The 27,019-nt window shown below is 60.3% G+C and overlaps 3 protein-coding genes across 8 annotated transcripts; all 3 read left to right on the top strand.

Annotated features, from left to right (window-relative positions):
* Positions 1 to 96: 96 nt before the first annotated feature.
* On the top strand, positions 97 to 3,748 carry REEP4 (receptor accessory protein 4). The gene is made up of 8 exons (XM_045853645.1): positions 97 to 540; positions 1,374 to 1,446; positions 1,819 to 1,895; positions 1,988 to 2,108; positions 2,501 to 2,614; positions 3,025 to 3,160; positions 3,297 to 3,451; positions 3,536 to 3,748. The coding sequence occupies exons 1-8, from the start codon at positions 509 to 511 to the stop codon at positions 3,599 to 3,601; spliced, it is 774 nt and encodes a 257-aa protein (XP_045709601.1). The 5' UTR covers positions 97 to 508; the 3' UTR covers positions 3,602 to 3,748.
* A 4,322-nt stretch (positions 3,749 to 8,070) lies between these two features.
* On the top strand, positions 8,071 to 10,851 carry HRURF (HR upstream open reading frame). Of its 4 annotated transcripts, none has more exons than XM_045853214.1 (2): positions 8,071 to 8,195; positions 10,414 to 10,851. In XM_045853214.1, the coding sequence occupies exon 2, from the start codon at positions 10,743 to 10,745 to the stop codon at positions 10,845 to 10,847; it is 105 nt and encodes a 34-aa protein (XP_045709170.1). In that variant the 5' UTR covers positions 8,071 to 8,195; positions 10,414 to 10,742; the 3' UTR covers positions 10,848 to 10,851. The 4 variants fall into 4 exon arrangements, with proteins under 4 accessions (XP_045709170.1, XP_045709171.1, XP_045709173.1 ...); XM_045853215.1 differs by lacking the exon at positions 8,071 to 8,195 and adding an exon at positions 9,116 to 9,199; XM_045853217.1 differs by lacking the exon at positions 8,071 to 8,195 and adding an exon at positions 9,214 to 9,342.
* Positions 10,852 to 10,862: 11 nt separating this feature from the next.
* On the top strand, positions 10,863 to 25,361 carry HR (HR lysine demethylase and nuclear receptor corepressor). Of its 3 annotated transcripts, none has more exons than XM_045853210.1 (19): positions 10,863 to 11,023; positions 12,211 to 12,876; positions 13,566 to 14,355; positions 15,650 to 15,800; positions 15,878 to 16,065; positions 17,434 to 17,601; positions 18,370 to 18,459; positions 18,635 to 18,750; positions 19,591 to 19,672; positions 20,060 to 20,223; positions 20,340 to 20,579; positions 20,767 to 20,932; positions 21,104 to 21,173; positions 21,374 to 21,504; positions 21,624 to 21,743; positions 21,842 to 21,957; positions 23,783 to 23,947; positions 24,330 to 24,458; positions 24,640 to 25,361. In XM_045853210.1, exons 2-19 carry the CDS (start codon positions 12,217 to 12,219, stop codon positions 24,700 to 24,702), a joined length of 3,609 nt encoding a protein of 1,202 aa, XP_045709166.1. In that variant the 5' UTR covers positions 10,863 to 11,023; positions 12,211 to 12,216; the 3' UTR covers positions 24,703 to 25,361. The 3 variants fall into 3 exon arrangements, with proteins under 3 accessions (XP_045709166.1, XP_045709168.1, XP_045709167.1); XM_045853212.1 differs by having other exon boundaries at positions 10,864 to 11,023; positions 12,226 to 12,876; XM_045853211.1 differs by having other exon boundaries at positions 10,909 to 11,023; positions 17,437 to 17,601.
* The last annotated feature ends 1,658 nt before the right edge of the window (positions 25,362 to 27,019 follow it).

The following is a 27,019-nucleotide window of genomic DNA, read 5'->3' as shown; positions in this document are numbered from 1 at the left end:
CCCTTCGGGCCGCACTGCGCCTGCGTCACGCGGCGGAGCCCTGGGGTTGGGCAAATCCAAGTTCCGTGCAACTTTCAAGTGAGTTGCAAACTCCGCCCCGAGGCCTGGCGCCTTGGAACCTGGAGAGTCGCAGGAGCGAAGGCCACGACCCGCCCCCGCCCCCAGCCGCCTGGTACCCGCAGCAGCGCCGCAGCGAGGGCCGAACTCCTGGTTCTTCGCGGCAGGAAGCACAGGTCGGAGCTCTAACTGCCCGGGCAGCGCGGCGTGGCGGAAGAGTGCGCCTTCCGGCACCCGCTGAGTCGGGGCCTCAGTGCCCCCGCCTCCTCGCCCGGGTCAGGTGGTCTCATTGCTCTGCGGAGTCAGGGGGGGCGGGCTCCCACTCCGCCACGGGGCAGGACGAGCGCCCGTCTGGTTCCCGTACCTCCGCTGATTACCCCCGTTCCAGCCCCGCGTGAGCGTGTTTCTGGGCGTCTTCTTGGGGGTCACCCTTCGCCCCTGAGGCTGCAGGATGGTGTCCAGGATGATCTGTAGCCTGGTGGTGTGAGTATGACAGCTCTCACCCTCCCCTCTTCTCCCCGGGTGCCAGCCCGTCGCCCCTGGGGTAGAGCCTAGGGACATCTGATGGGAAAGGGGACTTTCTGGGCTCTGTCACACCAGCCCCTCCCCCGCCTCCTCCTTCCAACACTCTCCGCAATAGTTAACGGATCTGTGGGACTGCACGAGGCATCGAGCGCCTCAGGCTTATCGCCCCAGCCCCCAAAACCTCCTTGACTGATAGCGACCCCTCTAGGACTCACACACACTGCAAACAGGTGCGTGGGGTGGAGGACCACAGGCTGGCTCTAAGCCCCTTGGCAAACACAAGGTGTTATGGCATGGTGTGGGCAGAGAATCCAGGTGCCTGCTTCTCATCTGAGTAGTCACATGACTCACCACCCTGGCCTCACCTCCCTACTGTGTCCTACTCATCACCTTTCAATATACTTCAGTACCTGGCTTGCAGATCCCTGTCTGCAGCCTGGCAGTGCCAGATCTGGTGGCCCTGGGCCTGACTGCATGTCCATGGGAGGGGGCAGCCTGGTGCTCTCATCAGCTCAGAGGGCTGCCTCCCGCCCATCCACCTTGTTCAGTGGCTGTGTGTGCTCTTGTACCCATGGGCCACTGGACGGGCCTGGACAGGCTGGGGATGTTTGTAAACAGCAGGGTGGGGAGGTGGCCTCCAGGGCACTGACTCAGATGCAGGTTGTGCAAGCCAAGCGGGAAGAACAGGGTAGGCACTGTCACCTCAAACCCGTGGGGGAGGTAGCCACCTATGTGGGGTAGGGCATGGTGCTCCTGACACTCCCCCTCTGCTTTTCTGCCTGCGCTTCCAGGCTGGTGTTTGGGATGCTGTACCCAGCTTATGCTTCCTACAAGGCTGTGAAGACCAAGAACATTCGTGAATATGTGAGTGTGACATTTGGCTAGGGTGGGGTGGGAGGTATGGTAGGGTATGGTAGGACTTGGGGAGGTGGGGAGGGTCTGAACTGGCCTCCCCCTCCTCCAAGGGCATCATTGGCTGGCAGATCCTGAGTGCGGTGAGTGTGGATGGAGGGCAAGCTATTGAGATGCCTCAGTAGGAACTTGGGGGGTGAAGCCTGCTGGGGCTGGGTGCAGGAATGAGTGGCAGTTTCTCAGAGGCAGCTCTCTAGGGCCATCCAGGTGCCAGGGGAATGCAGCAGGACAGGCTCTCTGGCATCTTGGGGCTGGGTCAACCAAGGACAGGGGAGTTGCTTGGCAGGCTCAGCCTCTGACCTCTCTGCACGACCCCCACCCCAGGTCCGGTGGATGATGTACTGGATCGTCTTTGCACTCTTTCTGGCAGTGGAGACCTTCACAGACATCTTCATTTCCTGGTATGGGTCCAAGGGCTCTGTGGGCCATGGGAGGGGATGCCCCACCCTCACACTGGCTCTCTGGCTGACCTTGTCCCCCTATGCTCTGACAGGTTCCCTTTCTACTACGAGATCAAGATGGCCTTTGTGCTATGGCTGCTCTCACCCCACACCAAAGGGGCCAGCTTGCTTTACCGCAAGTTCGTCCACCCGTCCTTGTCTCTCCATGAGAAGGTACCTAAGGGGATGTGGGGAGAGAAGCACAGGGGTGGGTGTGAGGGAAAGGGCCCTGGAGCTTAAGGCATGGGGGGGGACACCTGGGTTCTAACCCTGGTCTGTGGGATCTCAACAGCCTGTTCTTCTTCCTCTCCTGGGATAAGCACATGTGAATGGCCTTTTGAATATGTGAAAAGTCAGCTAGAAGTTGGTTTGCGAATGGGGGCGGGGCGTGGAACATGGCTGTTCATTGAAGTGTGTGACTTGGGGGGCAAGGGGGCACTGTTCTTGGTGTGGTTGGAAGCCCACTGTGGGTGGGCTGGGAGGCGTGGTACCCAGTGACTTCTATTGGTCTGCAGAGGAGGAGCGACTCAGACTGTCCCCTGAACTCTCTGTGCCCTGCTCCATAGGAGATTGACACCTACATTGTGCAGGCCAAGGAGCGCAGCTATGAAACGATGCTCAGCTTTGGGAAGCGGGGCCTCAACATCGCCGCCACAGCTGCTGTGCAGGCTGCCACCAAGGTACCCTAGGACCCAGACCTCCATCAGACCCCAACCCCAGTGCCTTTTGGGCAAGTCCAGCTCTCTCTGTCAGTGCAGTGGCAGATAACAGCTGTCCATACCAGGGAACAGGGGTAAGAGGTGACAGGTGGGGTGCTGGCAGGAATGTGGAGCTGGAAGTTCACACTTCTCGGGCTCTGACACTGGCTGTGAACAGCTGCTCCCGTTCTCTGGGCTTTAGTTTCCTGTTGTTACCACAAAGACCCAGAGCTAGAAGGTTGCTGAGTCGCTCTCAGTTCTGAAACCTTTGCCCAGTGAATACCTGCAGGTCTACAGCGCTTGACTTCCCTGGGCGGCTGCCCTGGCTAAGGCCTCTTTCTGCTAGGAGCCTGTCCCTCCAGCAGGTGATGCAGCGTCCCCCTTCCTTGCAGAGTCAGGGTGCACTGGCTGGAAGGCTGCGTAGCTTCTCCATGCAGGACCTGCGCTCCATCCCCGACAACCAGGCCCCTACCTATCAGGATCCCCTCTACATGGAGGACCAGATGCCCTGCCACAGACCACCCATTGGTGAGTGAGCAGAGGGACCTAGAGCTGTCCTGAGAGGGCTGGCTTCTTCCACGTGAGCTGTGGCTTCCCCCAGAGTTCAGCCCCAGGCCTGCAGACTGAATGCCCTGCTTTGCCTCCTCTACCTCCTTCTTCTCAGGGTACAGAGCAGGGGGCCTGCCAGGCACTGACACTGAGGATGAGTGCTGGTCAGATACAGAGGTAGTGCCCCAGGGGCCACCCAGGCCCCGAGAGAAGCCTCTGAGCCGCAGCCAGAGCCTGCGAATGATCAAGAAGAAACCACTAGTGCGAGAGGTCAGTGGCAAAGAAGGCACGAGAGGGGGGCTGCCGTGGCCCTTCAGCCTGGACCTCTCATGGTGTGCCCACTCTCTCCCACAGGGCACCTCGCGCTCCCTGAAGGTCCGGACAAGGAAGAAGACAGTGCCCTCAGACATGGGCAGCTAGGGTCTGCACAGCCTGCCCAGCTTTACCTCGTGTCCTGGGGGCTCTGGGACCTGTGGGAGGGGCCCCCTGGCTGCACGTCGGGCCTGCCTGCACCAGCTGCCCAGGCTCTGCCCTGCTGGCACCTGCTGTTGGTTAAGAGCCATGCACAGAGATGACCTGAAATGTACCAAAGCCGGCTGGGCCGAGGGTTCTATTTATTGTCTTTCCCATCCTTCTACCTTTGCAGGCGTGGGACCAGAGCCCTCCCCAGACCCCTGTGAATGAAACCAAAGCCCGCTCGGTTGTGTTCATTCCTTCCTGTCCTTCAAATTACTTGACAGCCTTCTCCAAGGCCTTGTGTGTGTGCCCTGGTTGTGTGTTTTGTGTTGGTGAATGAGGTCAGGTTTGTGCAAGTTTTGATAAATAAATACATGAAAGTATTCTGTTTTCTTCTGGTTTGTATTCCCAGTCCTCACAGCACACATTATTAAACAGCTTAGGTTGAGGGCTAAAGGACAGACTTCCAGAAAGGCCCAGTCTTCAGGGGGGGGACACTCATTGACAAATAAGTGTGATGTGGCAAGTGCTGTCACAGAAAGTTCTTGGGGACCCTTGAGTTTCTGTACACAGGTAACGTGGGGAGCATTGCACATCTGCAGAGTGGCCGCAAGAGGGCAGCAGGTGCCAGGGTCTGGGCTGCCCCCAGCTTCCAGGTCAAGGAGGGCGGGGTTCAGAGAGGCTGGCCAGAGCCAGTGCCCTGCAGGGACCTGGCTGCTGGTTGGCTGGAGGGAAGATAAGGAACTTGGGTCTAGTCTTGGACAGCCCTCCGAGCTGCTTATGGTCATTGGTCCTCAGCCTGCCCCATCCACAGAGTCTCCTGTGTTGGCCTGCGACTCAGGCTCTGTGCCTGGGTTGGCTCCACCCACCTACCCTAATCTTGGGGTAGCCAGTTAGGCTCTGCCCTCTCCTGCCCCTGGATGCTTGTCTCCCTGCAGTGTCCCAGGACTGCTCCCTTCTCCCACCCCTATGCCTGATTTTCTTTTCCTTTTTTGATTAAATGAAGAAGTGGGGAAGAGTGTCAGGTGGACAGGGCTGGGCAGTAACCCGCAGTGACCTGAGGAGCATGGATTAACTTTTGGTGTGGGATTAACTGGGTTTTATTTGGGAAGGCGCTTAATCTTCAGGGGGTGGGGGATGGCTCCTCACATCTTGGTGTTCCCTTGCATCATGGTGTTGCCTTATCTCTTCATTTATTTATTTTTAAAAAAATCTGTATGAAGCATCTACCAGGCACCAGGCACGTTGCTAGATACTGGGGACGCAAACCCAGTAATGGCTAGCGCCTGGGATCCCACCACCCCAGCAGGGGCTGCTCTAAGCCCCCAGTGTGTTAACTTGACCCTCAAAGGAACCCCTGTAGGTACGGGCTATTACTATAATCTCCATTTTACAAATGAGAAACCAGGCACTGAGAGGGCAAGTTAATTTGCCTGAGGCCACACAGCCAGTAAGTGGCAGAACTGGGCTCCAAACCAGGCTGCCTGGCTCCAGAGTCAGTCAGCGTACTGAAAACGCAGTGTGGAACTAAAGCAAATGAGATGCTTCTTGCCTGGGAAGCAAGGAGGAGACTAGGATGTATCGAACACTGGTGTGCCCCTGACCTTGTACTGCACACTTGACAGAGATTACGTCCTTGAATCCTCCTGTCAAGCCCGAGGTCGTAGGTTGCACCGATTTTACAGATGGAAAAACGAAGACTTGGGGAGGTGAAGCCACTTGTGCACATAGTTGTGCTGCCCATGGGTGGGGGTCCCGTGTCCTGAGGCAGGCCTGCCCAGAAGTGGCCTTGGTAGAGGTAGAAGGGCAGGATCCAACTTCTGAGCTGAGGGAGCACAACAGAGGAGCATGTGATGAACAGAGGAAAATGAAGCAAAAAATTCCAAGGGAAGGGGAGCTGGGGGGACCCAAAGTTGTGGGGGCGAGGGAGCTCACATGGGACCTGTCCTTCGCCTGACTCTGTCCCTAGGATGGGGCCTTGGAGTGAGCTGGTGATGCTGTTGAAGTCTCCTTGCCCCACAGCCGGTGGCCCTGGGGCCCCTCAACTCCGGCCCTCGGCCCCTTGCTCCCATTTCCGTGGGTGAGCACACCGAACTCAGCATAGCAAATGCCAGCCTCCAGGCCTTTGCTCCTGCTGCATGGATCGCTGGCCCTCCCAGCAGTCTCTCTTTCCTGGCCTGGCATGACCTTCCTTCCAGCCCTGCTTTTTCTGAGAAGCCTTCCCTGACTTGCCAGCCCTCCTCCAGCTCCTGAGGCTCCCAATCTCGGCCTGCTCACGCTGTCCTGGGCACAGGACGCTGGGGGCTGTGCTGGTGCACCTTTGCCTTCCCCTCCCCTCCTTCCCAGCTGGCCTCCCCTGCACACAGATTGCTCTGAGTCCCCCACCTCTGTCAACCTGGACTGTTGCGTGGCTCCATGCTGTCCCCTCGATGTGCTCTCCCTCCCCCACCCCACTCACTATTCTGTCACTGTTTGCCCTTTGAGGCCCACCCAGTCCTTACTGCCTCCCCCAGGCCCTCTGTAGGCTCTCCCCCACCCCTTGGTCTTGAGTGTGCCTCTGGACCACACCACCTCTGCTCTTGTACTGGCCTCTGTTTTTGCCTTGAGCACATTGTACTTCCCCCCACCCCCACAACACTGTGACTTCATAGAGGAGAATAGGCTGGCATGGTACCTGCTTCTGTATCCCAGCCAAGGACAAATGGCGGTTTAGCCAAAGTGAAGCACCATGAAGTTCCACTTATTCTCCGACGTCTGCGCTTGAGTGTCGCCTCCCTTGGGAAGTTCTGCTGACCTCCCCACGGTGGGACTAGGAGCGTCTTGTAGCCATCAGGTGGGTGTTTGCCGGGAAAGGAGCAAACGCAGGCACTGAGTGTGAGGTCCCCGAGGTCCAGACGGCCTCACTTTTGCCTCTACACCCTGCGTCTCTGCAAGGCCCATCCCCAGAGCCTTGAGAATGCCCGGGTGTCTGTGACACGCGGCTGGCAAACGGCGGCTGCAGTCGCATGGGTTCCAAGACATCTCGGGGCCAGAGGGGAAAGATGAAGAGAATTCCAGGTTCCGGGGCACTTTTGGCCAAGTCCACGAGTGCTCCTGGGACTGGGGTGTGGCGTGTGGGCTGGACTTCCCTCGGAGCCTGTTCCGTTCTCTCTGAGGGTCATTAGACATCTGCCAGCCCTGCCTCCCTCTGCGTGGGGCTCCTGGCCCGTCCTTTGCCCTCTTTGGCCTTGCCCCCAGAGGAGGGCTAGCTAGGCTGCGCTCTGGCCTGCCCATGACCCCCAGCCTTCCGTTACCCAGCAGTCTGCCCACGGCCTCCCCAGGCAGGAGGATTAGGGCTGGGCTGCGCTCCCAACTGGCCTGAAGCACAGATGTGCGGGGCTCCGTGCGGGGCACCAGGTGGGAGGATGCAGCGGCCTAGTTCAGCCCCCTCAGAAGCACACAACTCTGCTTGGCGCAGGTACCAGCCCCGCTGGGTCAGGGTCCTGCCCTTGCTCCCTAGCCTCTTCATCTACCCTGCCTGCCTCTGAGAGCCTCCTCCATTGCCACCCAAGCCCCCAGGCTCAGGAGCCTCTCCCCTTCCTGCCTCCCTAGTGCTTCACCATCCCTTGGACCTTCCGGGTGGCTGCTCTGTCCCCCTGCCTCTCCACCCATCTCTACCTTCATCCCCACCCCGCCCCGTGTCGGTCCCCCTCCCGACTGTGGCCTCCATAGGCATGTCCCCACTGCTGTATTTTCAGCTGCCACTCTGTGTGGTGGCCTTGTGGTTAACCCCTTGTTTCCACACAACTGTGGCCCAGGAGTTGAGTTGGGGAGCCCCGGTTGGCACTGCCCCACCCTTGAGGGGGGTGGGAGAGGAGCACTTAGGCCCTTGCACCTTGTCTCCTTGTCCAGTGCCAAGCATCAAGGGCTGGGACCCCCAAAACTGGGGAGGGACAGAAGTCTGGCAGGAGGCCCAGGAGTTCCTGGGGGACGGAGCTGAAGTTGCTAAGGTCCTGAGCAGGGGCAGACTAAGGTAGCTCTCTCTACCAGGTGGTTAGATTGCCCCAAGGGAAGGTTGGGGGAGAGGGGGAGGGGTGCCGGGGAGGCAAAGACTGGGAAGAGGAATTGGGTCAGGGATGTGGGTGGGTGGGTGAGAGGGGACGCCGGCATCTGTTACAGAGCTTCCTCCTGGCTCCCAAAGCATCACCACACTTCCCTTCCTCTCCCCTCCCCCCAGGTCCTGGGAGAATTCACCCTGGTATTCCCCCTCCCCCATGCCCCCGCCCCAGGCGTTGCCACAAGGGGGGGTGGGGGGTGGGGGGAGGCCAGCCTCAGCTGTCTGAAGGATGGAGGGGCTGGGGAAGTAGGGCTAGGTGCCCAGACGGCCGCGTGTGTGGGAGGGGATGTCCTCAGATGCCCTCCACCCGGCAGTCCCCGCTCTGACGTGGGTGCCCCCCCTCTCCCTGCCCGGATTAGTGGCAGCTTGGCCTGACTCTCCGGGGCTTCTTCCCCCGCCCCCGCCTGCTGCCCTCCCCTTGGCAGGGGGCTGCTCCACCCGAGGGGCACTGTGCTTGCCCAGGTAAGGAGCTCTGGGGACAGTGTGAGGGCAGCTGGCTTGTGAGTGCTGCTGTGCTTGTCAGCATGAATGTGTGTCTCAATGCGTGTGTGCGTGTGTCAGTGTGTGAGGGGTTACCGTGGGGCCGGGTGGGCCCACATGCGTCTGGGTGTGCTGGTCAGCTTGCCTTTGTCCACGAGCCCAGCATTGTGTCCACGCATTGTGTGGCTTTCCCTCTGTGTTTGTGTCTTTTGTATGTCTCCTCAGCTCTGCTCCGTCCTCAGGCACAGAAGAGCCGGCTACCAGGGCTCTGTGGGCCTGTGGCTTGGGCCGTGGAGCAGGATGGGGAGCTGGGTGAGGGTGGAAAGGGGCTCCTTCCCCCACCCCATCCCTCTGACCCCCTGGGCACTTTTGGAGTCCTGACCCCCTGTCCTGAGAGTCCTGGCCTAATCCGGAGTCTGTGACCTGACAAAGCAGACATGACAACTGGGGTGGGGTGGCGGGAGGTGCCCATTCCCGCTCCTCTAGGACAGTCCCCATCCCCTGTAGGGATGGCAGTGACAGGCCCTTAGGGCCCTGGACAGTCCAGGCTCCCACCCTGCCCTGCGCAGCCTCTTCTAGGCCCCGAGCCGCAGGAGCCTCCCCCCAGACTCTCCCACAATCTCCGGCTGCCAGAGGACACAGACGGGGGACCACAGGCACACCCCAGCCCCCATCTGCACCCTGGAGCCAGCTTGGGAGTGGGAGGCCGGGGCCTGGGTCTTGGGATTGCAGTCCGTGGCAGACCCTGCACAACCACTGCCCCTGGCACACTCAGGTCTGGCCACCCCTCAGGGCAACTGGGGGAGGAAGGCAGTGTTAATAACTCAGTCAAGTAAACAACCCCTACCAGCTTGCCCAGCCACAGAATTGGCCTCTGGGGGGAGGTGACGGGCCAGAGGGGATCCGCTCCAACCTGACCCAGGTCCTGCCCAGGGTGGCCCCTTCAGACCTCCTCTTCTCCCGGACCCTGCTCTTTCCCTTAGCTGGTGAGAGGACCCCCAGCTCCCCTCCGGTCTTGTGGAAGGAAGGCTCCCTCCCTCCGGGCTCTCCTGGCTCCCCTCTCCAGGGATGGCGCTGTGACCCGGGACCCAGCTGGGCACCAGAGGACTCCTCCCTGCCACGGGATGGGGTGGGTGGGGTGCCGCTGCCTCAGTCAAGTCACGGGCTGGGTGACAGCAGGCCAGGATAGCTTCCACAGGGAGGCAGGGGAGTCTCGGGGTGGGAGGTGGGCGCCTGAGGGGAAGGGAAGCGCCCGTTGGGCGTGTGGGTTTCTGTGTGTGTCTGAATCTGTCTGTGTGTGTTTGAATCTGTCTGTTTGTGTCTGTGCTCTGGAACCACCCCCGCGGAGGAGCCGGGATGCTTCCTCGGGTGGAGGGTGCCCTGCTTTCCCATTTCCTCTCCTCCTCTCTGCTCCCTCCCAGGAGCCACTCCCATGGGCTCCTCTCCAGGGCTGGGCCCGGAGCACTAGGAACAGGCATGGGGCAGACCCCCAGAATGTGAGGCCAGAGCAGGTGGTGGAGCTCAGCTGGTCCCACCAGACACTTGGTGAAATCCAGGCCCCTAGAGCAGGGACAGGTCAGAGCCCAGGCCTCCTAGAACCGTGAACACGGAAACCGCACCGTTGGGCCTCAGGAGGGGGCTTGGGTCAGAAGGTGAAGAGCAGCTCGCACAGGTGAGGAAGGGGCAGGACGGACACGGCCAGCGAGGTGTGCCCGTGTGCCAGAGCTGGAGAGGACCAGGAGCGAGTGGTCCAGCAGGCACAGGGCCGGCTGGCGTCGGTCAGAGCGCCCATCACTGACCCGTGAGAACCCGACTGCCCCTGCCAGCTCTGGCACTGTCCCCTCCCAGCCGCCTGCTCTAGCACCCCAGGGGGGCACCCCGCCCCACCGTGGCCTGGTCCGGCCCCTCCCGCCCTTTGCTCCAGTTCCCGGGCTTGGCACCTAGAGTGGGGGTGCTGCCCGCCTGCTAGGCTCCGGGGCCGGGCCCACGGGAGGGTGGGGCGGCTGGGAAGCTGGCACGCTGCCCCCGGGGAGCCTCTCTCGGCAGGCGCCCGGGTGCCGCGGGGGGAGGGGGGAACAAAGGGCTCATTCTCCCCGTGCGCAGCCGGTGGCATCGCCGGGGCGTTGGCGGAAGCCCCCGGGGCCTGGGAGGGGGCAGGCCCAGGCGGGGCCGCCGAATCACGGGCTCCTGTTTCCCGCAGGGTGCTGGAGGAGGAAACCGGCGGAGCAGCTTCCCCACTCTCAGTTGCGCGTCTGGCGATGGCGATCAGAGGTCCTGCTGCGCTCTCTCTCCATTAGCAGCGCTGAGACGCTTTGCGCCCTCGCTGGTGCCTCTCTCCTGGGTCCCGGGATCGGCGCCTCCTTCCAGGCACGACCCCCTCCCCCGGCCCCTCGGCCTTTCCCCCACTCGACTGTCTCCGACCCGGGGCGCGTGTTCCCCCCGGCCCGGCTCCCACTCTCCCTCCGGGGACACCGCTCCCTAGCCCCAGCCCGGCCCTCCCCGCGGCGCAGCACGGAGTCTCCGCGTCCCATGGCGCAACCCACGGCCTTGGCCCAGAAGCTGGTGCGGCCGATCCGCGCCGTGTGCCGCATCCTGCAGATCCCGGAATCTGACCCTTCCAACCTGCGGCCCTAGAGCGCCCCCGCCGCCCCGGGGGAGAGAGAGCGCCCCCGCGCTGAGCACGGAGCGCCGGGGAACCAGGCCTCGCCCGCCGGCCGGGAGGCCCCGGAGTCGGCCCATGGGGAGCGGGCGCCCGGTGCCGGCCCCGACGCCTGCCGCCGCCGGAGCCGCACCTGCCTTGTGAAGCCCAGGTAAGTGCCGAGAGGGGGCGCCAGGAGCGCACCTTCGGGCACTCTGAGCTGAACCCGAGCCGCAACAGGGAATGAGCTCACTGTGCTCCTCTAGGCTGGGTTACACATCCGAAAGTTAGGGTGCCGGACGGGGCTGGACCTCGTGGGAGCGGTGGCCCCAGAAAACCACCTGCCTCCTGGGGCTTCGTCTGGTCGGCCCAGGGGGCCGCGAAGAGGGAGTGCTGTGGCTCTGGTGCCACCTGTCATCCTGATCTTGTGCGCGCACGTTCAATTTTCCCTCCTTCGCCTCCCTCCGGGGCGCAGCCCGCTTTCCCCGCCTCCTGCCCTCTCCCCGCCGGCCTGCAGTGACTGCGGGTCGCCGGCGGCCCTGGAACTGCCGGCAGCACGGGGTAGCTTGACCCATCGCAGCTGAGGCCTCTCAGCGCCCCTCTCTGTGCTGGCTCTCTCCTTCCCTTGGGGGCGCGGGGCAGTCCTCTGGGACTCAGCCTCAGAAGCAGAGAAACGGTGGAGCGCTGGGAAGAGGCAGAGATGCGCTGCCCAGGTTTGGGAAGAAATACCAATCCGCAGCCTGGCCCCGTGGTTCCCCGTGACTCCAGCCTGCCCAGCCCATACTTCCCACCACTATAAGCCTGGATGAGACTAGGGTGGTGGTGGGGGCAAGCAGCACCCCCAGAAACAGACTGCAATGTGGGAAGAGGCCTCTGAGACCGCCACATTCCAAGCCCTGTTTTTCACAGTGGCACACTGCAGTCCGGAGGAGTGACATGACTTGCCCAGGGTGACACAGCAGGTGACTGAGTCAGGGCCAGGATCCAGTCTTCTTGTCCCCAGTCCAGCGCCTTCCACCAAGCTCATCTTTTGGGGTCTTGTCCCCATCCTTCCTCATGCCTTGTGACCAGCTTGTAGGCTCTTCAAGCCGTGCCACCCTAGAAACAGCAGTCTCTGCTGAGGGGCTGTTGCCCAGGAAGCTATGGATTCCCAGGTGTCTGGGGAAGAGGTGACCTTTTGCACTTCAGCATCCCACCCAGGCGGGTCCTCAAGCCACATGTGGGCTGGCAGTGTGGAGCCCAGCTGTGGGTTGGCACTTGCCTCACTGGTTTGAGCCGCCTTGATGTTGCCAGGGCGGTGCCCACTCTGTACCAGGCAGTAGGGTGCTTGGGGCAGGTGCCTAAGAGTCTCATGTTTTGGTGGTTATGCTCCAGGGACCCCCTCTGGGAGAGCCCCATGAGGGCAGAAGAGTGATGGAGAGTACGCCCAGCTTCCTGAAGGACAGCCCAGCCTGGGAGAAGACAGCCCCTGAGAACAGCATCGTGGGACGGGAGCCGAATGCCCTGCCACCAGAGGGCCTGCGCCATGGGGCGTTGTGCCTGGGAGAGTCCGCTCCTTTCTGGAGGGGTGTCCTGAGCACCCCAGACTCCTGGCTTCCTCCTGGCTTCCCCCAGGGCCCCAAGGACACACTCCCAACAGTGGAGGGTGAAGGCCCCCGGAATGGGGAGAGCAAGGCCCGCTGGCTGAGCAGCAAGGAGGGGCTGCGCTGGAAAGAGGCAATGCTCACCCACCCGCTGGCATTCTGTGGGTCAGCATGCCCGCCTCGTTATGGCTCCCTGATTCCTGAGCATAGCAGTGACCATGCCAAAAGTGACCCTGTGGCCTTCCGGCCCTTGCACTGCCCCTTCCTTCTGGAGACCAAGATCTTTGAACGAGCTCCCTTCTGGGTGCCCACCTACTTGCCACCCTACCTAGTGTCCAGCCTGCCCCCAGAACGTCCATGTGACTGGCCCCTGGCCCCGCATCCCTGGATGTACTCAGGGGGCCAGCCCAAAGTGCCCTCTGCTTTCGGCTTAGGAAGCAAGGTGAGTGCCGAGCAGGCCATGCAACGCAGCTCACGGGCCCTCAAGCAGCTTTGTCAGGGTCGAGTCACACTGCCCCTCCGTTCTGATGAGAAGACCCAGATGCCGGAGCCTGTCAGCTTAGACAAAGTCAATGCCAAGCAATTCTTCTAGGCCTCCCCTGCCTTCAGGCTGTTTCCAGGGTTGACTCATCCAATGTCCACTCAGAACAAGGCCCTGGGGATTGGGCCTCGGAATATGTGATCTTGTTCTGAGAAAGGGGGACAGACAAAGCCCTCTGTTGGGGAGAAGGATGTGCAGGCAGCCCCGTGGCCCGAGTCCAGGACCCCTCCCCCACAGGCAACTCCCATGCCCAGGGTTGAGCTCTAAACTGCTTTCAAACCAGTGTGGTACAGGGCGTCCAGCAGTCTGGCTGGGTCCTGGCCGCCCATTTGGCAGTGGCAGACAGTACCCCTTCAGTTGCTAGATTGTGGGGAGGTCTAAGAATTCCTGGGGGGTGACCTGGGGGTGACCAGGGCAGGGGGTAGCACGTGGGAGCAATGACTATTAACCAGTATGTGTGTTCTTCCGGATCTTCACAACCCTTAAGGCCACCTGATGGTGGTCAGTTTGCTTGTGTTTTGTTTTGTTTTGTTTTTTTTAAGCACTGGAACCAAAGTCAGCACTAGCTTAATCCTTTTTCCTCTCTTCAGGGTTTTTACCATAAGGATCCGAGTATTCTCAGGCTGGCGAAGGAGCCGTTGGCAACTGTGGAACCAGGGTTGCTAGGCTTAGCCCCTGGTGGGCCTCTCCAAAGAAGTGGGGAGGCAGAGTGCCCCCCACTCCACCAGCGGGATGGAGAGACAGGCCTCGGCCGGCATCAGAATCTTTGCCCCCTTCTCCTGGGACATCCAGACATCGGTCCCCGGGCCCCCTGGCCTACTTGCCCTCCAGGCCTGGTTCATACTCTTGGCAATGTCTGGACTGTACCGGGGAGTGGGGGCCTTGGGTACCAGCTGGGGCCATCAGCCACACCAAGGTGCCCCTCTCCCGGGCCTCTTACTACCCAGAGGGCCTGTTGCTCGTCCCACCCACCTGCTGGAGATGGAGGCCTTGGCCCCTGTGGGAAGTGCCAGGAAGGCCTGGAAGGGGGGAGCAGGGGAGCCAGTGAATCCAACGAGGAAGCAAACAGGGTCTCTGGTCCCAGGGCCTGCCTGCCCAGCCACCACACCAAGCTGAAGAAGACATGGCTCACAAGACACTCTGAGCAGTTTGGGTGCCCTGGTGACTGCCCCGGGGACGAGGAGAGCCCAGCCGCCCCTCTCCGGGCCCACAAGCGGGCAAGCAGCCCTGAGGTCCAGGGAGTGGCGGGCAGCCCCGCTGCCAAGCGCCCCCCTGACCCTTTCCCAAGCAGTGCAGGGCAAAGGGCCAGAGATCAGCAGGATGTCCCGGACTTGTCATTGGGGAACAAGGTGGAGGCCCAACAGCGTGAGGACCACAGAGGTAAGGGGGCAGGGGAGGGGCTGCCGGGGACCTCCTTGGGAGGGGGCAGCTAGTCTGGGAGCTTTGCAAGGAGGTGGGGTCAGCATGTCCTTCAAGAGCGGACTGTTCCAGCATCTGTTGGGAGTTCTTCAGCATCTCCAGGCCAGAGCCTTCAAGCAAGTGGCTTCTATTTCTGTCAGCCTCCTCCCAAGCCATGGTGCAGGCGGCAGTGTAATGACATGGTTCAGAGCCTGGGCTCTGGAGTCCCAGTGCCCGGCTCCTGACTCTGCTGACTGGTGGCTGCATGACCTTGATCTTGGGCTGGTTGCCTCGCCTCTCTGTGCCTCAGTTTCTTCATCTGTAAAAGGAGATAAAGAGGACACCCACGTCATAGACTGCCACAAAGATTAAATGATATCATCCATAGAAAAGGCTTTGAAGAGTTCCTGGCAGGGAACGCCCCATCACCATTCACCTTTACGGTTGTCTACCCCACAAACCCCGCCTGGAGGGCTGCCTCTCCAGAAGGGGCCCTGTCCTGCCTCGGGAACAAACAGCTGCTCTCCTAGCCAGCTGGGTCATGGATGCTCAGTCGGGACTCTGCCAGTGCTAGGGCCGTGGGCACATCCTGTGCCCCTCTGTCACCCTGTGCCCTTTGCAGGGGGTCCTGGCGCTGCAGGCCTTGGCCTTGGTTCTTCGGGATCACCTTAGGTTCTTGGTTCCCCGGAGAGTCCCCTGGACTCTCAGCTCTGGATGCCGACTCACAGCAGCCTTGCCCCAGCACCCTGCACCTGGCTGTGGGTCTGTCCACGCTCCCCTAGGCCTGTGCCTGGACTGGGAAGTTGTTGGTCTCTTAACCGTCTTGGGTTACCGCACCTGTGGCCTATGTTGAAACTCTCCGGCCTTCTCACCTTCTGGTGCCCTCCGTCCACGCTGGGATTGTCTCCTCACATTGTCACACAGCCAGCAGCATTGCTAAGCCCACAGCGGAGCTGTCCAAAGTCTACACTGGCTGGACCCCGCACCTGTGTTAGGACCATCGCCGCTCCTGCCCTGGCCCCGGGCTCAGGGCCCCTGACGCTCCTCGAGGCCTATCAGTCACGTCAGGCTGTTGCCAAGCTCCTCTTGCAGGCTTTTTCTGTGAAGCTTCTAGCTGCCTGGTCCACTCTCACTGGTTCCAAGTCAGGCCTCGTGGGCCTGGATCTAAGGACTGGGCTGGTTCTACATGGGGACAGCTGGGTGCCAAGGCAGGGCCTGGGGTTTAGCATGAGCCCAGGTAGGTCCAGACTCCTGACCAGCTGCCTTGTCCCCTCAGGACCCCGAGAAGGCAGGGCCAACCTCCAGGACTCAGGACATCAGGATGCACCCTGCTCCGCACCCCCTGCAGGCGCTGCCCAATGCCCGAGCTGTGCCCAGGCAGCAGGAGAGGTGGGAAGGTTGGCCAGCCACTCGCGGCAAGTGCCCAGGTGAGCCCTTGCCCGTGGAGGTCCCCGCACCCTCCCACTCAGGGCTCCCTCCTCACCTTCTGCCTCCCTGTCTCCAGATGGTCTCAGGGAGGGGAGCAGCAGCAGGAGGAGGATACGGCAGCGGGCTCCGAGGAGGGAGGAGGATCTGACTCAAAGGCCGGGCTCAGCGTAGGCCTCGCCAAGCACCTGCTGAGTGGTTTAGGGGACCGGCTGTGCCGCCTGCTGCGGAGGGAGCGGGAGGCCCTGGCCTGGGCCCAGAGGGAAGGTGAGCAGCACCCGCAAGGCACTGGGGGCCCTGGTAGAGCCTGCTGCTTTCACAAGGGGCATGGAGACCTCTGAGTGCGAGCCCCTCCCTCCCACCAGCACTGTCGGTCCTGCTTTGCCCTTATCCCGGCTAAGGCTCTCAGGCACCATGTTTTCTGAAGTTTCTGGCTTGGTGGGGAAGGTTGGGAGGGTGTAAAACCTGGTCCAGCCCAGCTGTCTAAGAGCTTCGGGGCTTGATATGAAACAAGACTGAGTGCCTGGTGTCTGTAAGAACACTCGAAGGTGGGGGTGCATAAGGAAGGCCTGCTGGGTGGCAAGGCTCAGGGCCGGGGGCTGCTGGGCTTTGGGCTGCTGTTTGAGACTGCAGAGCCCCTCTGGCCCCAGGCTCTACCTCCTGCATCCATTTCATGGCACCTGGAGGGCAATGTGTTTGGGAAAACACGACCCGTTGTCTGTCCCTCACTTCTGGGTGGAGGCCTATTGGTGGCTCCTTATTGTCCCAGATAGTCCAGTCCCCATCCTCTTCCGTCAGCCCCTGCCACTCCCTGAACCCGGATTCCCGACAGACCACATCAGCGTCCGGCCTGCGCGTCCTTCCCAGCTCACGCGGGCTTGTCCACTCCCTCTGGCCTCGGTGCTCTCTGTTCCTTCTGCCTGGAAGGCCCTTCCCCTCCCTTTCCACCCAGTGAATGAAAACTTACTCATCACTCAGGCCCGTTTGTGGGCCTCACACCCCACCCTCGGCCTTCCGTTTCATTCTCACGCCCCAGCACCCACCCTGTGGTGCTTCGTCGTTGCTGTGTTTATGGGTCCGTCTGCCCTTCGAATGTGAGCGCCGGGTGGGCAAGCCCCAAGTCCCAAGTAGGCTAGCCCAGGACAGGACGTGGTGTTTGTTGAATGAATAAGTGAACATTGGCTCACTGGTATCCTTGGGCCTACCAATAAGAGCCCAGTTGGAAACTCTGGTTGAGGGAAGGCACGACCTTGTAAGCTTTCCTCTCCTGATGCAGAGTCCCCTGAAGAAAGCCAGCTCGGGAGGGACGGGGTGGGTGCAGAAACGTGCTGGATGTGGTGTGGGTTGGTAATTTGGGGTCGGAGGGGAAATCCATGGGGCAGGAACTGGCTAGGCGGGGCCTGCACCTTCCCTGAGAGGCTTGTCTGGACCCAGTGGTGCTTCTGGGAGGTTCTTGACAAGGGCTGTCACATCAGGGGCTATCTGTGAGGGGCCTGGCTCCCTTCTGGGATGGCGCTCAGAGAAACCGCTCCTGCTTCTCGCCAGCCCTGCCTGCAGGCCTGCCACACAAGGACCTCAGATGGGGCCTGTGGCGTGAGCCCTCTCTGACCCTGTTCTCTCCCTGTTCATGGGCAGCAGGCCAGGGGCCAGCCACGACAGAGGACAGCCCAGGCATTCCAGGTTGCTGCAGCCGCTGCCACCATGGACTCTTCAACACCCATTGGAGATGCCCTCGCTGCAGCCACCGGCTATGTGCAGCCTGTGGTCGCATGGCGGGTGCTGGGAGGGCCAGGGAGAAAGCAGGTAGGGAAGGAGCAGGGCCCGAGGGTGGGAGGGCAGGGACTGGGGCTTGGAAGGGCTGCTCTAAGGTCTGTGGCCGTTGCTGGCTGCTTCTCTCCTAGAAAGCCTCCCTCCCCAGCCCCAGCATCAGCGCCCGCCCAGTGCCCCCTAGAGCAGACCTTTCCCTCTCCCCAGATCACAGGGCCACGCCTGTGTCCTTGCCCACCCTTAAACGGAGTCGAGTGCCTACTCTGTGCCTCCCATTCTGTCCGCTTGCACCTCTTTAACCCTTACAGCGCTGTGAGGTGGGTATTTTTGCCTCCATTTTCCAGATAAGAAAACTCAGGGAGGTTAAGTCACTCGTCCAAAGTCACAACTTCCAAGCTTTGGGCTCAAGATTTAGGCTCAGGGCTCCTGATTCCAAGTCCTTTTCTCTTCATGGTTCTCAGGTTTCTCTTCCTTGGCTCTACTGGGCCACCTGAGGGCTTGAAATTTCCCATTGTTCTAATAGACATGGCCAAAAAGAGTTCCAGGGTCAAAACGTTCAGAACACTCTATGTTTCTATGTATTCTACGTTTTGGAGTTTTACAACTCATTTCAGCATATTAAAGTCTTTGCGTTCCACAAGCAAAGGATCCTGTGTCACTTGAACCCACATGTCCCAGAAAGGCCATGTTTTATCGATTGTCAAGCCCCCTGATTAGATATCAGTGCTCTTGCTCTTCTTCCCTGACCTGCCCCTGGGCTTGCCTTGGCTTCCAGACCTTCAACTTTGCCCTTTCTCCCCGCAGGCTCTCCGGAGCAGTGCGCAGAGGAGTGTGCCCCCGAGGCTGGGCACCGTGCCTCTTCCTTGATGCTCGCTCAGTTTGTCTCCAGCCAGGGTGAGCCATCTCGGAGGGCCAGAGGCGAGCAGGGGCAGATCCTGGGGGAGACCAGGTTCCTGCTGGGATGTCCCTCAGTCCAATGTCGTGCCCTCATGAGTGGCAAGCTCAAGCAGCACAGAGCTGCCTCCTGCCTGTGCTCACAGACACACTCCATCTCCCCTCCCACCTCCAGCATTGGCAGAACTGAGCACCGCGATGCACCAGATCTGGGTCAAGTTTGACATCCGGGGCCACTGTCCCTGCCAAGCTGATGCCCAGATGTGGGCCCCTGGAGATGGGAGCCAGCAGGTAAGAAGCATGGGACAGATCACAGAGTACTAGCCCCAGGTGGACTCCAGGATGCAGTGTGTCTGCAAATTCCTCGCCTTGGCGGGGTTTGGCCCCTTTCTTTCCATACAGATGAAACGGGACGTCAGGCTACTTCCCACCCTCCCCTGGGGGTGAGGCTCCACGGCCCAGTGCCAGCATCTGTCCCACTTCCCCCCAGCCTGCATCCTGCCCAGCAGGAGTCCTCACTGTGCCCCGGAGCTCCTACCCGCTTTGTGCGTGTACCAGCCTAGCACCTGCCATGTCATGCTACAGCTGCTTGCTTTCCTGTCCCGTCTCCCCACGTCCCAGGCACATGCCCCTGTCAGTGAAGCGCTGGTTCAGCTTCTCAGTATCCCTGCACCTAACATGTAGCAGGTGCTCAATGTGCATTTTGCAAAACTTTTATGAAGCTCGTGTTTTTGATATACAAGTTAGTTACTCAAGAAATAGTTTGTTGAATGCATTTTACATGCCAGACACCATGCTACGTACCCATGGTGGAAAATTTGGAAAACACAGACAAGTATAAGAAAGAAAAGGACAGTGGCCTATAATGCCACCGTGGTCATTTTGCCATCAGTGGTTTGCCTGCCTGTTCGTTCAAGTCTGTTCTAGTGTACTTTAGACCACACCGCATGTAGAATTCCACGAGCAACTTCTTACCACCTAACGTTCTACCATATAACCTTTTACTCCTTGTAAATGCAATTTAAGACTTACAGGAGCCCATTGTTAATACATGTGTGTTGATTTGGATTGAGTTGCGTTTGCCATTTTTTAATCTCTGGTTGGATTGGGGGTGGTGGATGGCTTTAACAGAAGGAGCCGACAGAGAAAACCACCCCAGCTCCACAACCTTCCTGCAACGGGGACACCAACAGGACCAAGGACATCAAAGAGGGTGAGTGGCCCCCTGCCCCTCTTTCAGCCTGGGTTGGGGGTGCTGGGCCAGGGCGGGGAGCCTCGGAAGAGATTGGGCTTATTTTAACTGCCCCTCTCCCCACATTGCCATCACTTGTCTCAAGGTGTTCCGGAGAAAGTAAGTCTAAATCAGATCTAGGGCAAGCTTCCCAATCTCCCTCCAGCCAGACCCCTTTTCGGGCCCTCTTTTGGAGTGGTTCTGGCTGCCCGAAGGAGAGCTGGGGGTGGGCGTGGGGGAGCACAGTGCATCCAGATTGGGGCGGCCTGGTTGGGAGGAAGCAAGTGTGGCCAGGAGATGGGGGGATGCAGGAGAGCGTCTGGGCCAGAGAGCCTCCAGATGAAGGCCAGCCTGTCCTCTCCTCAACAGAGACCCCGGACTCCACAGAGACCTCTGCAGAGGGCCGAACCAGCCGAGGGTCCCTGCCTTGTCCCTCTCTCTGTGAGCTGCTGGCCTCCACTGCTGTCAAACTCTGCCTGGGGCATGAGCGGATACACATGGCTTTTGCCCCTGTCACTCCAGCCCTGCCCAGTGTGAGCAAGGGTCTGGGGGAGGGGCTGAGGGGTGGGGATGGACAGTGGCTGGGCCGGTCCTCCATGTGAGTCCGCAGGTCCTGAGCCCCTCTGTCCCTGTTGCTCCCTGCCCGCAGGATGACCGGATCACCAACATCTTGGACAGCATCATTGCGCAGGTAGTGGAACGGAAGATCCAGGAGAAAGCTCTGGGGCCTGGCCTGCGGGCGGGGCCGGCCCTGCGAAAGGGTCTGGGCCTGCCCCTCTCGCCAATTCGGTCCAGGCTGCCTCCACCAGGGGCTTTGCTGTGGCTGCAGGAGCCCAGGCCTCGGTGGCGAGGCTTCCACCTGTTCCAGGAGCACTGGAGGCAGGGCCAGGTGAGGCTCTTCCCCTCCCCACTCCCAGCTCTCCCGGCCTTGCTCAGCCTCGGGACTCTATCCCCAGGCCCAGACAGACCTGGCCCGTTGCTTACAGGGGTGGCCTGGCAACCTCTGAGAGACACCCCAGCTCCACTGTGTTGGCAGCCCCTGCATTCTCCTGTGTCCCCGTTTCCCCCCACGACAGCCTGTGCTGGTGTCAGGGATCCAGAGGACGTTGCAAGGCAGCCTGTGGGGCACAGAGGCTCTTGAGGTACTCGGAGGCCAGGTGAAGGTGATGGCCCCCCTCGGGCCCCCTCAGCCCACAAACCTGGGCAGCGCGGCCTTCTGGGATGGATTCTCCCGGCCTGAGAGTAAGTATCTTGGGTGTGGGGTGGAGGGCACTGGGAGCCAGAGCGGGGTGGCGGTGGAGTTCCCAGGAAACTTGGGGGCAGCTGGAAGCAGAGCCTAGGGCAAACACAGGGCTGTGTTGCTGTGCAGGGGGCAGGGCCTCTGGGCAGTGGGCTGTCTGTGTCTCCCCTTAGTTCGACCCAAGTCATCCGAGGGCTCGGTCCTCCTGCTGCACAGAGCTCTGCGGGACGAGGACACCAGCAGGTGTGTGTGGTACCTCAGGCTGGCCCACCCTCCCTCACTCCCACCTGCCACTGGCCCCTCACCACCCCTTCTCTCCCGCTTACCCCCACCTGTGACCGTAGGCACACTGTGCTTGCCTCTGGCAGTTGCCCAGTAGTGGGAGCCTTTGATGGGGTCTCTGGTGCTTGGGTTGAGCCTGCTGGGCATGACCTCCCTCACAGGCTGGAGAACCTGGCTGCCAGTCTGCCCCTTCCAGAGTACTGTGCCCTACACGGGAAACTCAACCTGGCTTCCTACCTCCCACTGGGCCCCGCCCTGTGTGCACTGGAGCCCCAGCTGTGTGCAGCCTACGGTAAGTGTCCCCTCCGCTCCTTCCCATTCCTGCTCCCATTCTCCTCCTCTCTGTGTCTGTACATCTGTGCCAGGGCTCTAGGACCTGTTCCCAGTTGTCCTTTCTCTGCCTCCGTGCAGGTGTGAGCCCACACCGTGGGCACCTGGGGACCAAGAACCTCTGCGTGGAGGTGACAGACCTGGTCAGTGTGCTGGTGCGTGCTGAAGCCCCACTGCCTGCCTGGCATCGTGCACAGAAAGGTGGGCCCTCAGCTCGAAGCAGGGGCGGGGACAAGCTGCAGGTGGGGGGTTCTGTGTCTGCCTGCCCTGGGCACCCCTGAGCCGGCTTTCTCCCTCAGACTTCCTCTCAGGCCTGGATGGGGAAGGGCTCTGGTCTCCTGGCAGCCAGGTCAGCAGCGTGTGGCACGTGTTCCGGGCACAGGACGCCCAGCGCATCCGCCGTTTTCTCCAGATGGTGAGGAGGGAGCCGGGAGCCCGTCCCTTCCCCTGTGCGGGCCCCCTGCTCTCTGGCAGCGGGGACTCCAGCCCCAGACACTCTCCCTGTCTGTGTTCGTCCCCTGCTCCCCACCCCCTCAGGGGAGCAGGCAGGTGCAGAGCAGGGGGGCTGAGGGCCGTGTGGTGGGGCGCATGGCAAGAGGGGGTGTTGGGGAGGAGCCAGTGATGAAACGAAAGTGGGTGTGGCCGTAGGCTGGGCACTGTGCTGGGGCCCTGAAACGAGTTACCTCAGCCAGTCGTCACAACTGCCCCGAGAGGTAGGTTCTGCTGCTTTCTCATTTTTCAGATGGGAAAACTGAGGCTGAGTGGTGGAGCTGGGCCCTGAGCTTCCGGTTGTTCCCACCCCAGACTACCACCGTGTGCTCCTCCCTGGGGCAGGTAGCCTCCCCTTCATGGGCAAAGGGAAGCCCGTCTGAATTGCCTACCTTCTGCTCACCCTTAAGTCATTGACATCTCACGAGCAGTGTTAGCTTCTTGGGGTGTTAGCAAGTAAGGGCTGAGGGAGGCCATGAGTATGGCAGGGAGAGACTGGACCAGGCTGAGGGGCAGGAAGGTCCAGGGGGCTGGGGCCAGTGTTGAGGTTAGGGCGGGTACAGGGCTTCTGAAGTCCAGCTGAGCTCTGATTGTCCTGGGGAAAGATGTCCACCAAGTATCGCCCCTGCTAAGGCACATGTCACACACAGTCATGCAGACGTCAGTGTGGCTGTCACCACTGCCCCACCCACAGGTGCACAGGTCTGTGGATGCACACGCAGGTGCTGGAATGCATCTGCAGAGGGGAGCAAACAGGGGCGCCCCTTCATACACATGTGGCCTCGTCTGGCCTGGGTGTGGCCAGCTCTGGGCAGTCCCATATGGCCACACCCCATGACTCATGGGGAAGGTCTGAGGGATGTATTCTCACTGGGTGGCCTGGGAAACACTCTTCTACCCCCAGGATGGACTTGAACTTCGGGGAGCAAAGGAGCCTTAGCACTTGCCTGGGGCTACCCTTGGGTCCAACAAGGCTCAGCAGCCTCCCCTCTTCCCATGACCGTCTTAGAGCCCTGAGCCCTAAGCCCTGAGCCCAGGGACCATTGCTGGGGTCCTAGCTGGAGGTGGCCAGTTGGAGTGTGATGCTGGCGGTCACCTCAGCAGGTGTGCCCTGGGCATCTCCTTCTCTGGCCTCTGCCAGTCCTTGTCTGTCCACGGAGCTCCCTGCTGTGGTTTAATTGGTAAAGTGCCCCCCACCCCTGCCCCAGCTGTGCCCACCCACACCCACTGGGGATCAGGACTTCTTGTGGTCATGCCTCTTCTGAATCTGGGGTCTTAGAAGAATTTGGAAGGTCTCTCCAGGAACATGCAGCTGCCTAATCACCTACAATTTAGGACACAGTTCAGGATGCTCACTAGAATCCAGCTCTCAGTGTAGGAAGTTCATGAGCTGGACTATGCAGGGTGTCTTCCTGGGTTTTGGAGAAGGGGGTATGTCTGAGGGAGGACGGTGCCCGGGGCCTGGGACACGGGCTCTTCAAGGTTCCTGGCCTCAGGAAAGCAGAGATTTAGATCCCCTGACCTCAGAGCCTTAATCCTTTCCTCTAAGCTCCTTTCAGCCCAGTCTCCAGTCCACCAGCCCCTCACCTCCCAGCCCCTTTCTTTCCCTCCCAGGTCCTCCCCTGCTTGCCCTTCTAGACTTGAACACTCAGCTCTTCCCAGCACCCTCGCAGTTTGGGAAGTCCACACCCCGTCCTACAGCCCTGCTCTCACCACCCCTCACTCACTCACTCCCCTTTCTCTTCTTTGAGGTGTGTCCGGCTGGGGCAGGCAGCCTGGAGCCTGGCAGCCCAGGCAGCTGCTACTTGGATGCAGGGCTGCGGCGGCGCCTGCGGGAGGAGTGGGGTGTGAGCTGCTGGACCCTGCTGCAGGCCCCGGGAGAGGCTGTGCTGGTCCCTGCGGGGGCCCCCCACCAGGTGCTTCCCCGGTGGGCCGCCGGACCCTGTGGAGAGCTCAGTGTCAGGAGCAGCAGGAACAGTAGCACAGTGACACCCATCCCCCCACCTGTTACAGCCTTATTCCTTTCAGGGGACACGGAGAGCTAGGCAGGGCAGGAAGCCACGCTTCCATTGTGGCAGTCTTCTTGAACTGGCTTTGGGTCCCTGGGTGCCAGCTTGGTGCCATCTCTGGCATCCCCTTGGCCTGGTTTTGACCATGCCCTTTGGGATGCTGGTGTTGGATCCAGCTGTTTTCTGAGAGCTGGGTGGGGTCATTATGTGAAGGGCCAAGCTGGGCAGTGGGCAGGGGTGTGATCCCAAGTCTCCACTGACCCTCCTGCTTACCTCCTTCCTGGCACAGGTGCAGGGCCTGGTAAGCACAGTGAGTGTCACTCAGCACTTCTTGTCCCCGGAGACCTCTGCCCTCTCTGCTCAGCTCTGCCACCAGGGACCCAGCCTGTCCCCTGACTGCCGCCTGCTTTATGCCCAGGTGAGTATGAAACTAGCCAGGAAGCCAGTGTGCCCAAGTCCACCCGTGGCACAGGTGGCGTAGCAAAGCAGACCTAGCCTTGCGCTAAGCAAGCAGCTAGGCTTGGCCCGGGAAGGGTGTTCTGGGTGGGGAGAGCCTCCGACTGTGGCTGTGAACTCCTTGTCCTCTCTCTTTCTCCTAGATGGACTGGGCTGTGTTCCAAGCAGTGAAGGTGGCTGTGGGAACATTGCAGGAGGCTAAATAAGGGCATCCCAGGTGTCTGGGGTAGGGGAGGGGGCAGGTAGACCAGGTGCTCAGCTCAGGCACAGCATAAGGAGAGAATGACAATGGGAACTTGGGGACTTTTGGTCAATTCCACAAGCACCACTCTGGGCACTGGCAGGGCACTCTGTTCCCCGCCCCTGGCCTGGGCCCTAAAGCCAACAACCACAGTGCCACCAAAGCTCCCACCTGCCCTTCGCAGGCTGGCATCTGCTCTGCCCTTTTGCCCTTCTTCATAGCACCAGGCCCACGTTGGGGGCGACAGAGTCCCTCCGACCCCTGCTTCTCAGCCCAGGAGACAAACAGCCCTTCCTTGGGGTACTTTGGGAATCACTCTGGCTTAAGCAACACCTTCTGCTGCCTCATCCCCTGCCGTCCCACCTGTGCCAAGCTCTTTTACACCACCCACCTCCTCACACGGCTCTGGGCGCCCACTGCACTGCAGGCCTGCTGGACAAGGGGCCCCTCCGAGCGCCTGCCCTCTTGCCCGAGGGAGAGCCCTGAAGTGTGGGGAGGGGGCGCCTCAGGACGATACCTAGGTTTGGCCAAAGGGAATGACGGGGGTGAGGCCCTGTCGCCGCTGCCTCCGCTCACTTGCTCACGTTCCCATTTTCCATTAAAGTCTGTTGTTTTGTGAAAGCTCCCAGCGTGGTTGGCCCTGCTCTTGCAGGCCCGTGGATTGGGAGGGAAGGGGGACATGCAAGTGGAACCCGGTGGGCAGAACTGGGGCTGTCCCTGAGGGAGTATGCACAAACACCCCGCCCGCTCTTCTTCCCTGGGCCTGGGCCCCTCCCTCGCACTGAGGAGCAGATGAAGCCTTCTGGGGAGCTGCCCCTGAGGATGCTCCTGATGCCACCATGACAGCGAGGCAGAACCCTGAGGCACAGCCACAAGGTGCCTAGAGTCCTAGCCCTCCCCAGAGACCTCTGGGCAACCCGATCTCTCCCGTCTGATCTGACCTGCAGCTCCGGGAGTGTGGTCTGGGAGAGCCCTTGCCCAGGGCATGGCCTGCCACGGAGACAGTTGGCAGCCCCGCCCCCTCCTCAGCCTGCTGGCTGGTTCTGCCCTCACTCCCCTCCCCTGGTGCATCTCGGCCCCAGCATGCTCCTGCTCGTCATACCTAATTTTTCTGCAGTGGTTCGGGAAATGTGTTTTTTTTAATGAAATAAAAATTTTTTAAATAAATTTAATATACTTTCAGAACATTTAGAAAATAAGAAAAGTCACCTGTAAGCCCACCTCCACTCACCCCCAACTCAACCATTGGTAATATTTTGGTGTATTTCCTTCTAGAATTTTCCCCAAGGATCTGTTTTACACATAGTTGAGTTGGTATGCTTTTATTTGTTTTGTTTTCTTTTAACAAGCACTGTTGCGATCATTTTCTGTGTTGCTACCTAACCTTCATTATTAATGACTGCTTATATTTCTTTAAGTGGTTTTGCCGTGATTTACATAGCCACCCCTCATTTTTAAAAAAATTAGATTTCTCCATTGTCTGCAAAACTAGGTTATTTCCATTTTTTCCATGTGATAGAAAAACAAAAACAAAAACAATTAAGACACTCCTACACTTTAGCATGCCACTGTTTGCATGTAAGTGACCTCATTTAACCCCTGATCATGACTTTGAGGGAGCTATTCTTTATTTCCATTCTACGGAAGAGGAAACGGGCAGGCTGGGGGTAAATGAGTCACCCAAGGTCACACTGCAATTTCAGTGGCAGAACTGGGATTCGGACCAAGTGTCCTGACTCCGGCCGCCTCATCTGCATTAGAGTCTTAGGGAGCAACGGCCTCTGCAGACGGCTTTGTTGTCTTCTCTGTGCTCTTCCCAGTATAAGCACTTTATAGCTCCTCCTGTTCCAAGTGGCACTGAGTGACCCTGACTACACTTCACCCTCTATAGCCTTGTCCTGATATCACCCCAGAGCACCCAACACAGGGTCCCTCTTCCAAGAAGACAAGGAAGGAAGGAAGGGGGCCCTGTTGCTGGGCCCCTTTGTTCCCCACAGTCCTTCCCGGCCCTTCCCCCTTCATGGCAGATCCCAGCACCCTCCAGGTGGACCAAATGTCCCAGGTCTGGACCAGGAGTCAGGTCGGTTCAGGTGAGGACTGGTCCTGAGACTTGAGGCACTCGGTGGCCCTCTTCCTCTTGGAGCTCAGCTGGTCCCCCACCTCACTTCGTGCAGCCCTGCCCTTCGGGTGCCTGCTTTTCCCAGCAGCCCCACTGCCCCCCTTTCCCCGCAGCCCCGCTTCCACCCTGACAGCACAGAGGCACACCCTTAGTGTTGGAAGTG

Source organism: Phyllostomus hastatus, unplaced genomic scaffold, assembly GCF_019186645.2.
Source record: "Phyllostomus hastatus isolate PE091 unplaced genomic scaffold, TTU_PhHast_1.1 phas_contig_98, whole genome shotgun sequence".
Taxonomy (NCBI): Eukaryota; Metazoa; Chordata; class Mammalia; order Chiroptera; family Phyllostomidae; genus Phyllostomus; species Phyllostomus hastatus.
This window is presented reverse-complemented; position numbering and strand designations above follow the sequence as displayed.